Genomic DNA, 13,513 nt, shown 5'->3' with positions numbered 1-13,513 from the left:
TAATAACACGGCACTCTCACTGACAGTAGGAATAGCTGTAGTAATACCAGCAGCACTCTCACTGACAGTAGGAATAGCTGTAGTAATAACACAGCACTCTCACTGACAGCAGGAATAGCTGTAGTAATACCAGCAGCACTCTCACTGACAGCAGGAATAGCTGTAGTAATACCAGCAGAACTCTCACTGACAGTAGGAATAGCTGTAGTAATAACACAGCACTCTCACTGACAGTAGGGATAGCTGAAGTAATAACACAGCACTCTCACTGACAGTAGGAATAGCTGTAGTAATAACACAGCACTCTCACTGACAGCAGGAATAGCTGTAGTAATAACAGCACTCTCACTGACAGTAGGAATAGCTGTAGTAATACCAGCAGCACTCTCACTGACAGCAGGAATAGCTGTAGTAATAACACAGCACTCTCACTGACAGTAGGAATAGCTGTAGTAATACCAACAGCACTCTCACTGACAGCAGGAATAGCTGTAGTAATAACACCGCACTCTCACTGACAGTAGGAATAGCTGTAGTAATAACACAGCGCTCTCCATGACAGTAGGAATAGCTGTAGTAATAACACAGCACTCTCACTGACAGTAGGAATAGCTGTAGTAATACCAACAGCACTCTCACTGACAGCAGGAATAGCTGTAGTAATAACACAGCACTCTCACTGACAGTAGGAATAGCTGTAGTAATAACACAGCGCTCTCCATGACAGTAGGAATAGCTGTAGTAATAACACAGCACTCTCACTGACAGTAGGAATAGCTGTAGTAATAACACAGCACTCTCACTGACAGCAGGAATAGCTGTAGTAATAACACAGCACTCTCACTGACAGTAGGAATAGCTGTAGTAATACCAGCAGCACTCTCACTGACAGTAGGAATAGCTGTAGTAATACCAACAGCACCCTCACTGACAGTAGGAATAGCTGTAGTAATAACAGCACTCTCACTGACAGCAGGAATAGCTGTAGTAATAACACAGCACTCTCACTGACAGTAGGAATAGCTTTAGTAATAACACAGCACTCTCACTGACAGTAGGAATAGCTGTAGTAATAACACAGCACTCTCACTGACAGTAGGAATAGCTGTAGTAATACCAGCAGCACTCTCACTGACAGTAGGAATAGCTGTAGTAATACCAGCAGCTCTATCACTGACAGTAGGAATAGCTGTAGTAATACCAGCAGCACTCTCACTGACAGTAGGAATAGCTGTAGTAATACCAGCAGCACTCTCAGTGACAGCAGGAATAGCTGTAATAATACCAGCAGCACTCTCACTGACAGTAGGAATAGCTGTAGTAATACCAGCAGCACTCTCACTGACAGCAGGAATAGCTGTAGTAATACCAGCAGCACTCTCACTGACAGCAGGAATAGCTGTAGTAATAACAGTAATAACACAGCACTCTCACTGACAGTAGGAATAGCTGTAGTATAGCTGTAGTAATACCAGCAGCAATACCAGCAGGAATAGCTGTATTAATACCAGCAGCACTCTCACTGACAGCAGGAATAGCTGTAGTAATAACACAGCACTCTCACTGACAGTAGGAATAGCTGTAGTAATACCAGCAGCACTCTCACTGACAGCAGGAATAGCTGTAGTAATAACACAGCACTCTCACTGACAGTAGGAATAGCTGTAGTAATACCAGCAGGACTCTCACTGACAGCAGGAATAGCTGTAGTAATAACACAGCACTCTCACTGACAGCAGGAATAGCTGTAGTAATACCAGCAGCACGCTGTAGTAATACCAGCAGCACTCTCACTGACAGCAGGAATTGCTGTAGTAATAACACAGCACTCTCACTGACAGTAGGAATAACTGTAGTAATAACACAGCACTCTCACTGACAGTAGGAATAGCTGTAGTAATACCAGCAGCACTCTCACTGACAGTAGGAATAGCTGTAGTAATACCAGCAGCACTCTCATTGACAGTAGGAATAGCTGTAGTAATAACACAGCACTCTCACTGACAGTAGGAATAGCTGTAGTAATAACACAGCACTCTCACTGACAGCAGGAATAGCTGTAGTAATACCAGCACCACTCTCACTGACAGTAGGAATAGCTGTAGTAATAACACAGCACTCTCACTGACAGCAGGAATAGCTGTAGTAATAACACAGCACTCTCACTGACAGCAGGAATAGCTGTAGTAATACCAGCAGCACTCTCACTGACAGTAGGAATAGCTGTAGTAATAACACAGCACTCTCACTGACAGCAGGAATAGCTGTAGTAATACCAGCAGCACTCTCACTGACAGCAGGAATAGCTGTAGTAATAACACAGCACTCTCACTGACAGCAGGAATAGCTGTAGTAATAACACAGCACTCTCACTGACAGTAGGAATAGCTGTAGTAATAACACAGCACTCTCACTGACAGTAGGAATACCTGTAGTAATAACACAGCACTCTCACTGACAGTAGGAATAGCTGTATTAATAACACAGCGCTCTCACTGACAGTAGGAATAGCTGTAGTAATAACACAGCACTCTCACTGACAGTAGGAATAGCTGTAGTAATAACACAGCACTCTCACTGACAGCAGGAATAGCTGTAGTAATACCAGCAGCACTCTCACTGACAGCAGGAATAGCTGTAGTAATACCAGCAGCTCTCTCACTGACAGCAGGAATAGCTGTAGTAATAACACAGCACTCTCACTGACAGTAGGAATAGCTGTAGTAATAACACAGCACTCTCACTGACAGCAGGAATAGCTGTAGCTATAACACAGCACTCTCACTGACAGTAGGAATAGCTGTAGTAATAACACAGCACTCTTACTGACAGTAGGAATAGCTGTAGTAATAACACGGCACTCTCACTGACAGTAGGAATAGCTGTAGTAATACCAGCAGCACTCTCACTGACAGTAGGAATAGCTGTAGTAATAACACAGCACTCTCACTGACAGCAGGAATAGCTGTAGTAATAACACAGCACTCTCACTGACAGTAGGAATAGCTGTAGTAATACCAGCAGCACTCTCACTGACAGTAGGAATAGCTGTAGTAATACCAGCAGCACTCTCACTGACAGTAGGAATAGCTGTAGTAATACCAGCAGCACTCTCACTGACAGTAGGAATAGCTGTAGTAATACCAGCAGCACTCACACTGACAGTAGGAATAGCTGTAGTAATAACACAGCACTCTCACTGACAGTAGGAATAGCTGTAGTAATAACACAGCACTCTCACTGACAGTAGGAATAGCTGTAGTAATAACACAGCGCTCTCAATGACAGTAGGAATAGCTGTATTAATAACACAGAACTCTCACTGACAGAAGGAATAGCTGTAGTAATAACACAGCACTCTCACTGACAGTAGGAATAGCTGTAGTAATAACACAGCACTCTCACTGACAGCAGGAATAGCTGTAGTAATAACACAGCACTCTCACTGACAGTAGGAATAGCTGTAGTAATAACACAGCACTCTCACTGACAGTAGGAATAGCTGTAGTAATACCAGCAGCACTCTCACTGACAGCAGGAATAGCTGTAGTAATACCAGCAGCACTCTCACTGACAGTAGGAATAGCTGTAGTAATACCAGCAGCACTCTCACTGACAGCAGGAATAGCTGTAGTAATACCAGCAGCGCTCTCACTGACAGCAGGAATAGCTGTAGTAATACCAGCAGCACTCTCACTGACAGTAGGAATAGCTGTAGTAATACCAGCAGCTCTCTCACTGACAGCAGGAATAGCTGTAGTAATACCAGCAGCACTCACACTGACAGTAGGAATAGCTGTAGTAATACCAGCAGCACTCTCACTGACAGCAGGAATAGCTGTAGTAATACCAGCAGCGCTCTCACTGACAGCAGGAATAGCTGTAGTAATACCAGCAGCACTCACACTGACAGTAGGAATAGCTGTAGTAATACCAGCAGCACTCTCACTTACACTGCACTCTCGGTTTCAGCAGGAACAGCTAGAGTAACAAGAATAATAATAGTAATAGAAGCAATAGCAGTAACAGCAGCGTCCTCACTCTGAGTCTGTCCATTCGTGAGGGTCCTGACCGCCCGTCGGTCCACAGAGCAGCAGCTGTGAAGTTCAGGGGTGCCGTCCTCGGGGCTGAGCTCACTGTTCTCTGCCTTGAGGGTCCGGAGGGCCCCCCCCTCGACACCCCCAGCCCAGTGGACAGCCCCGCCCCTCGGGTAACCCCCTCGCAGGACCACAGAGAAGACACGCAGACCCCCCTCCTCACAGTGGACCTCAAGAACATCAGGGATAGAGGGAACAGCTGAGAGAGAGAAAGAGAGAGAGTGGGGTTAATACAGACACACTGACTGGACACTCCAGTACATTAACACTGCACTGAGAGAGAGAGGGGTTAATACACACACACTGACTGGACACTCCAGTACATTAACACTGCACTGAGAGAGAGAGGGGTTAATACACACACACTGACTGGACACTCCAGTACATTAACACTGCACTGAGAGAGAGAGAGGGGTTAATACAGACACACTGACTGGACACTCCAGTACATTAACACTGCACTGAGAGAGAGAGGGGTTAATACACACACACTGACTGGACCCTCCAGTACATTAACACTGCACTGAGAGAGAGAGGGGTTAATAAACACACACTGACTGGACACTCCAGTACATTAACACTGCACTGAGAGAGAGAGGGGTTAATAAACACACACTGACTGGACACTCCAGTACATTAACACTGCACTGAGAGAGAGGGGGGTTAATACAGACACTTCAGGTGTCTCTCTCAGTCTGACCTGTGCAGGTGTGTGTCTCAGTCTTACCTGTGCAGGTGTGTGTCTCAGTATTATATGTACAGGTGTGTGTCTCAGTCTAAGCCGTGCAGATGTATGTCTCAGTCTAACCTGTGCAGGTGTGTGTCTCAATATTAAATGTGCAGGTGTGTGTCTCAGTCTGACCTGTGCAGGTGTGTGTCTCAGTATTATATGTACAGGTGTGTGTCTCAGTCTAACCTGTGCAGATGTGTGTCTCTATCTTACCTGTGCAGGAGTGTCTCCGAGTCTTACCTGTGCAGGTGTGTGTCTCAGTATTATATGTACAGGTGTGTGTCTCAGTCTAAGCCGTGCAGATGTGTGTCTCAGTCTAACCTGTGCAGGTGTGTGTCTCAATATTAAATGTGCAGGTGTGTGTCTCAGTCTAACCTGTGCAGGTGTGTGTCTCAATATTAAATGTGCAGGTGTGTGTCTCTGTCTTACCTCTGCAGGAGTGTCTCCGAGTCTTACTTGTGCAGGTGTGTGACTCAGTCTTACCTGTACAGGTGTGTGTCTCTGTCGTACCTCTGCAGGTGTGTGACTCAGTCTTACCTGTGCAGGTGTGTCTCTCAGTCTTACCTGTGCAGGTGTGTCTCTCGGTCTTACCTGTGCAGGTGTGTGACTCAGTCTTACCTGTGCAGGTGTGTCTCTCGGTCTTACCTGTGCAGGTGTGTGACTCAGTCTTACCTGTACAGGTGTGTGTCTCTGTCTTACCTGTGCAGGTGTGTGACTCAGTCTTACCTGTGCAGGTGTGTCTCTCAGTCTTACTTGTGCAGGTGTGTCTCTCAGTCTTACCTGTGCAGGTGTGTGACTCAGTCTTACCTGTGCAGGTGTGTCTCTCAGTCTTACCTGTGCAGGTGTGTCTCCACTGTCTCTCTAGGGGCCTCTCCAGTGAGCTGTGTTCGATGATGCACTTGATCAGGCTCCTCCCGTTCCCCCCCTCAGTCCCTCTGTCTGGGACAGAGGCCTGGGCGCTGGTCCTGAAGATGTAGGGGTGCGTCTCTATGGGCCCCCAGAGGGCCAGGCCCTCTGAGAGCACCTCCTCCTGGCCCCTGTGGATACGCAGCCAGTGCACCTTGATTTCAGGAGGGTAAAACCCCGAAATTTGGCAGCCCAGGGTCAGGGGTTGCCCAGGGGTCCCCTCAGAGGCGGAGATCTCAGACACCTCTGGGCTCTTAACCAGACCTACAGGATGGAGAACAAACGCAGAATAAAAGACTGAACAGTGACCCCTGCAGGACCACACAGTACACTACACAGGGTAGAGAGAGCAGGGTGTGGAGTCTCCTCACCATTCATCTTCCTCTTCCTCTCCCTCTTTCCATCCTCTCTCTCTCATGATTGGTCAACTCAGGGTCATGTGACTCTCACCTCTGCTCTCGCGTCTGATTGGCTGTCTCATGGTCATGTGATCATCATGCTCACCTCTGCTCTCGCGTCTGATTGGCTGTCTCATGGTCATGTGATCATCATGCTCACCTCTGCTCTCGCGTGTGATTGGCTCTCTCAGGGTCATGTGATCATCATGCTCACCTCTGCTCTCTCGTGTGATTGGCTCTCTCAGGGTCATGTGACTCTCATTTCTGCTCTCTCGTGTGATTGGCTCTCTTAGGGTCATGTGACTCTCACCTCTGCTCTCGAGTGTGATTGGCTCTCTCAGGCTCTTGTGACTCTCATTTCTGCTCTCGAGTGTGATTGGCTCTCTCAGGGTCATGTGACTCTCACCTCTGCTCTCGAGTGTGATTGGCTCTCTCAGGCTCTTGTGACTCTCATTTCTGCTCTCGAGTGTGATTGGCTCTCTCAGGGTCATGTGACTCTCACCTCTGCTCTCACGTGTGATTGGCTCTCTCAGGGTCATGTGATCATCATGCTCACCTCTGCTCTCACGTGTGATTGGCTCTCTCAGGGCCATGTGATGCACGGTGACCCACACCCTGAATCCGGGCCGGTTCAGCTCGCTCAGGGGCACCCGGCACTGGCTGACGGCCTGGAAGAACCCGTCCGGGTCGGGCCGGGGCTCGGAGCTCGACTCGGCCGGGCTCAGCTCGCCCCCCTCGCAGAACCAGCGCACGGTCAGCAGCCCCGGGTGGAAACGGGTCGCCGCCACCTCCAGCTGGACCGCGCCGGGCTGCCCCCCCGCGGCCAGGGTCCCCCCGCTGTCCGGGGCCACACGGATGTCCGACACACACGGGGCAGCTGGACAGAGAGGGACAGAGAGATGGGCCAGAGGGAGGAGAGACGGGTCACAGGGAGGAGAGAGAGATGGGTCACAGGGAGGAGAGAGAGAGACGGGTCACAGGGAGGAGAGAGAGACAGGTCAGAGGGAGGAGAGACAGATCACAGGGAGGAGAGAGAGAGACGGGTCACAGGGAAGAGAGAGAGACAGGTCAGAGGGAGGAGAGACGGATCACAGGGAGGAGAGAGAGATGAGTCACAGGGAGGAGAGACAGGTCACAGGGAGGAGAGAGAGAGAGACAGGTCACAGGAAGAGGGGGAGGAGGGAGAGACAGAGGATAGGAGACAAGAGAGGGACAGGAGAGAGAGAGAGGGACAGAAGGCAGGGAGACACAGGGACAGGAGACAGAGAGAGAGACAGGAGAGAGACAGGGGGACAGGAGACAGAGAGAGGGACAGGAGAGAGACAGGGGGACAAGAGACAGAGAGAGGGGCAGGAGACAGAGAGAGGGAGAGGAGAGAGACAGGGGGACAGGAGACAGAGAGAGGGACAGGAGAGAGACAGGGGAACAGGAGACAGAGAGAGGGACAGGAGAGAGACAGGGGGACAAGAGACAGAGAGAGGGGCAGGAGACAGAGAGAGGGAGAGGAGAGAGACGGGGGACAGGAGACAGAGAGAGGGACAGGAGAGAGACAGGGGGACAAGAGACAGAGAGAGGGGCAGGAGACAGAGAGAGGGAGAGGAGAGAGACGGGGGACAGGAGACAGAGAGAGGGACAGGAGAGAGACAGGGGGACAAGAGACAGAGAGAGGGGCAGGAGAGAGACAGAGGGACAGGAGAGAACCCCTTCTCACCCAGCAGTGTGATCCTGTCCGACACCCTCTCCTCCATCACGCTGTCCTTGCCCTGGTAGGACACCTGGCACTTGAACAGCGCCCCCTTGTGGAGCCGCAGGTCCGGCAGGAAGCTCAGGTGGCTGAGCAGCTGCTTCTCCTTCCCGCGGCCGGACAGCAGGGGGTGCTGTGTCTTCACACGGTAGTACCCAGAGGCGCAGGCAGGGGGCAGCAGCGGCGCCTCGGACTCGTGGGCAGAGAGGGGCAGGGCTGGGCGGTCCCCGTTCCCTGGGACAGACGAGGGGAAGAGAGGACACTCTCACACTACAGAAACACACCCTGGACAGGACACCAGTCCATCACAGGACACACACACACACACACACACACACACACACACACACACACACACACACCTGGACAGCACACAAGTTCATCACAGGAGGAGGGTCATTACTGGAGCTGGACTCAGAGGAGAGTCGTTAACGAGCCAGGCGAAGTGTAATTACTGGAGCTGGACTCAGAGGAGAGTCGTTAACGAGCCAGGCGAAGTGTAATTACTGGAGCTGGACTCAGAGGAGAGTCGTTAACGAGCCAGGAGGAGGGTCATTACTGGAGCTGGACTCAGAGGAGGGTCGTTAACGAGCCAGGCGGAGTGTAATTACTGGAGCTGGACTCAGAGGAGAGTCGTTAACGAGCCAGGCGGAGGGTCATTACTGGAGCTGGACTCAGAGGAGAGTCGTTAACGAGCCAGGCGAAGTGTAATTACTGGAGCTGGACTCAGAGGAGAGTCGTTAACGAGCCAGGAGGAGGGTCATTACTGGAGCTGGACTCAGAGGAGGGTCGTTAACGAGCCAGGCGGAGTGTAATTACCGGAGCTGGACTCAGAGGAGAGTCGTTAACGAGCCAGGAGGAGGGTCATTACTGGAGCTGGACTCAGAGAGTCGTTAACGAGCCAGGCGGAGTGTAATTACCGGAGCTGGAGTTAGAGGTGATGGGCTTTCCGTTAACGAACCAGGTGGTCTGCACCATGTCCACCAGGCGCCCCTGGATACAACAGGTCAGCACCGCCTTGCGGCCCACCACGATCTTCATGGGCAGAATGATCCCGGAGACCGACAGCCCCTTCTTCTTCTCTGCAAGAGACACAGCCGCTGCCTCTGAGCCTAGAGCTAAACAACAACCACACACACACACACACACACACACACACACACACACACACACACACACACACAGACAACTGTACACAGAGAGGGGCGGGGGTGTGGAACAAGCTGCCCAGCTGTGTTGTTGAAGCCGATACCCTGACTTCTCTCAGGACACACTACTGTACACAGAGAGGGGTGGGGGTGTGGAACAAGCTGAAACCCTGACTTCTCTCAAGACACAGCTGGATGAGAAACTCCAGTCAGGACAGGAGACACGGCTCTACACAGAGTGTAGTGGGAGGGGGGAACAGGGTGCCCAGCCGTGTTGTTGAAACCGATACCCTGACTTCTCTCAGGACACACTACTGTACACAGAGAGGGGTGGGGGTGTGGAACAAGCTGATAGCCTGACTTCTCTCAGGACACAGCTGGATGAGACACTCCAGTCAGGACAAGAGACACTACTGTACACAGAGAGGGGTGGGAGTGTGCAACAAGCTGAAAGCCGGACTTCTGTCATGACACAGCTGGATGAGACACTTCAGCCAGGACAGGAGACCAGACTGTACACAAAGAGAGGTGGGAGTGTGGAACAAGCTGATACCCTGACTTCTCTCAGGACAGAGCTGGATGAGACACTCCAGCCAGGACAGGGGGTGCTTCCTTACACAAAGCGATGTGAGAAAAGAGGAGACAGACATGGAAAGACAAAGGAATTCTGACCGTCTCTCCTCCTCCAGGAAAAGCCAAATCCCAGCAGGACGACCAGAACCAGGGAGATGATCATCAGAGCAACTGCTGCCTTCGCTGCTTTTGACATCCCCCTGTGAGCTGAGAGAGAGAGGGGTTAATACAGACACGCTGACTGGACACTCCAGAACATTAACACTGCACTGAGAGAGAGAGGGTTCATACAGACACACTGACTGGACACTCCAGTACATTAACACTGCACTGAGAGAGAGAGGGGTTAATACAGACACACTGACTGGACACTCCAGTACATTAACACTGCACTGAGAGAGAGAGAGAGGTTAATACACACACTGACTGGACACTCCAGTACATTAACACTGCACTGAGAGAGAGAGAGGGGTTAATACACACACACTGACTGGACACTCCAGTACATTAACACTGCACTGAGAGAGAGAGAGGGGTTAATACACACACACTGACTGGACACTCCAGTACATTAACACTGCACTGAGAGAGAGAGAGGGGTTAATACACACACACTGACTGGACACTCCAGTACATTAACACTGCACTGAGAGAGAGGGGTTAATACAGACACACTGACTGGACACTCCAGTACATTAACACTGCACTGAGAGAGAGAGAGGGGTTAATACACACACACACTGACTGGACACTCCAGTACATTAACACTGCACTGAGAGAGAGCGGGGTTAATACAGACACACTGACTGGACACTCCAGTACATTAACACTGCACTGAGAGAGAGAGTGGTTCATACACACACACTGACTGAACACTCCAGTACATTAACACTGCACTGAGAGAGAGACGGGTTCATACACACACACACTGACTGGACACTCCAGTACATTAACACTGCACTGAGAGAGAGAGGGGTTCATACACACACACTGACTGAACACTCCAGTACATTAACACTGCACTGAAAGAGAGGGGTTCATACACACACACTGACTGAACACTCCAGTACATTAACACTGCACTGAGAGAGAGAGAGGGGTTAATACACACACACTGACTGGACACTCCAGTACATTAACACTGCACTGAGAGAGAGAGGGGTTCATACACACACACTGACTGAACACTCCAGTACATTAACACTGCACTGAGAGAGAGACGGGTTCATACAGACACACTGACTGGACACTCCAGTACATTAACACTGCACTGAGAGAGAGAGGGGTTAATACACACACACTGACTGGACACTCCAGTACATTAACACTGCACTGAGAGAGAGGGGTTAATACACACACACTGACTGGACACTCCAGTACATTAACACTGCACTGAGAGAGAGAGAGGGGTTAATACACACACACACTGACTGGACACTCCAGTACATTAACACTGCACTGAGAGAGAGCGGGGTTAATACAGACACACTGACTGGACACTCCAGTACATTAACACTGCACTGAGAGAGAGAGGGGTTCATACACACACACTGACTGAACACTCCAGTACATTAACACTGCACTGAGAGAGAGACGGGTTCATACACACACACTGACTGGACACTCCAGTACATTAACACTGCACTGAGAGAGAGAGGGGTTCATACACACACACTGACTGGACACTCCAGTACATTAACACTGCACTGAAAGAGAGGGGTTCATACACACACACTGACTGAACACTCCAGTACATTAACACTGCACTGAAAGAGAGGGAGGGGTTAATACACACACACTGACTGGACACTCCAGTACATTAACACTGCACTGAGAGAGAGAGGGGTTCATACACACACACTGACTGAACACTCCAGTACATTAACACTGCACTGAGAGAGAGACGGGTTCATACAGACACACTGACTGGACACTCCAGTACATTAACACTGCACTGAGAGAGAGAGGGGTTAATACACACACACTGGCTGGACACTCCAGTACATTAACACTGCACTGAGAGAGAGGGGTTAATACACACACACTGACTGGACACTCCAGTACATTAACACTGCACTGAGAGAGAGAGGGGTTAATACAGACACACTGACTGGACACTCCAGTACATTAACACTGCACTGAGAGAGGGGTCTCTGACCTGGCTCTGTCCTTGTGATGAGTATGGACTTGCTGACTGTGCTCTGGACTCCAGGCTGTGACACCAGGCACCAGACCTCCCCTCCTCTCTCCCTCTGCTCCGGGCTCAGGGTGTGGTACCTGGTGGTTCTGAAGGTGCCGTCCGCTCTCTGCTGGGCTGGGCCGCTGTCCGTCAGGCCCGACCCGTTCAGGAGCCACGTGACTGTGACGGGCCCAGGGAAGAACCCCTCTATCTGACAGGACAGGGGCTGAGGCTGGCCCTGGGGTACTGGCTCCACAGACAGAGAGACCACTGGCTGACCTGGAGACAGAGAGAGAGAGAGAGGGGTTACACACTGCACTGAGAGAGAGAGAGGGGTTACACACTGCACTGAGAGAGAGAGACAGAGGGGTTACACACTGCACTGAGAGAGAGGGGGGGGTTACGCACTGCACTGAGAGAGAGAGGGGTTACACACTGTACTGAGAAAAAGACAGACAGCCATTGCTCTGACAGACAGACAGTCACACACTCTGAGAGAGAGAGACAGGCAGCCGGTGCTCTGATACAGAAAGACAGTCACACACTGAGAGAGACAGGCATTCTTCTAATTCACACTGAACAACAACACATTGGAGCACACATCCAGCTACACATATCTTGGTCTCACCATCAGCTCTTCCGGGAGTTTTGACCTGGCAGTGAAGGCACTGAGGGAGAAGGCACTCAGGGCTTTCTACGCAATAAGAAAGAGGCTCTTCAACATCAACCCACCAACAAGAATCTGGCTCCAAATACTTGAAAGTGTAATCCAACCCATTGCCCTATACGGCAGTGAAGCGTGGGGTCCCCTCACAGACCAGGATTACACCCAATGGGACAAACACCCCACAGAAACTCTGCACATGGAGATCTGTAGAAACATCCTCCGTGTGCAGAGAAGAACTCCTAACAACGGGTGCAGGGCCGAATTAGGCCAGTACCCACTATTGATAAACATACAGAAAAGAATATTCAAGTATTGGCTACACCTAAAAAACAGTGACCAAAATTCCTACCACCACAGAGCCCTGCTGAGCCAAGAGCTGAGCCCAAAACACAGCCCCCTGAGCCAGCTGGTCCTGAGGCTCACCGACCTGAGCCACACCGACACTAACCAGCCTCAGGACAACACTGCAACAACACAAGACACACAACACTGCCTCACACACGGACACACAAGAGCTGAGCCCAAAACACAGCCCCCTGAGCCAGCTGGTCCTGAGGCTCACCGACCTGAGCCACACCGACACTAACCAGCCTCAGGACAGCACTGCTAGAGCACCACAACCCAGACTCCACCACATCACAGCACAACACACACAACACACAACCAGCCTCAGGACAGCACTGCTAGAGCACCACAACCCAGACTCCACCACATCACAGCACAGATCAAACAGCAATATCTCACACACTGGGACACACACACACAGACACAACATAAACTGGAATGTTACAGAACCTTAAACAGACAATACACACTAGCTGAATATTGGACCAAAATAAAAAATAACAAACAGAAACAGACCCTGACGAAGTACAGGCTCAGTGACCACAACCTGGCCATAGAAACTGGGCAACACAGGCAGACCTGGCTGCCCAGAGAGGACAGGCTCAGTGACACAGGCAGACCTGGCTGTCCAGAGAGGACAGGCTCAGTGACCACAGCCTGGACACACACACTGGACACAGGCAGACCTGGCTGTCCAGAGAGGACAGGCTCAGTGACCACAGCCTG

General features: G+C 50.7%; 1 protein-coding gene across 1 annotated transcript in view; it reads right to left on the bottom strand.

Moving 5' to 3' along the window:
• LOC148834046 (uncharacterized) overlaps positions 1-13,513 on the bottom strand; it is a 38,792-nt gene that overhangs the window by 13,584 nt on the left and 11,695 nt on the right. The window contains exons 4-10 of the mRNA XM_088917532.1: positions 11,755-12,054; positions 9,696-9,803; positions 8,796-8,957; positions 7,843-8,109; positions 6,688-7,008; positions 5,662-5,997; positions 4,042-4,296 (exon numbers count right to left, since the gene is read on the bottom strand). Coding sequence (XP_088773658.1) covers positions 4,042-4,296; positions 5,662-5,997; positions 6,688-7,008; positions 7,843-8,109; positions 8,796-8,957; positions 9,696-9,803; positions 11,755-12,054 — 1,749 coding nt within the window. The remainder of the gene's footprint in view (positions 1-4,041; positions 4,297-5,661; positions 5,998-6,687; positions 7,009-7,842; positions 8,110-8,795; positions 8,958-9,695; positions 9,804-11,754; positions 12,055-13,513) is intronic.

Source organism: Atractosteus spatula, chromosome 5, assembly GCF_055471065.1.
Source record: "Atractosteus spatula isolate fAtrSpa1 chromosome 5, fAtrSpa1.hap1, whole genome shotgun sequence".
Lineage (NCBI taxonomy): Eukaryota > Metazoa > Chordata > Actinopteri > Semionotiformes > Lepisosteidae > Atractosteus > Atractosteus spatula.
The sequence above is the reverse complement of the archived record's forward strand: the minus strand, read 5'-3'. Positions and strand labels throughout refer to the sequence as shown.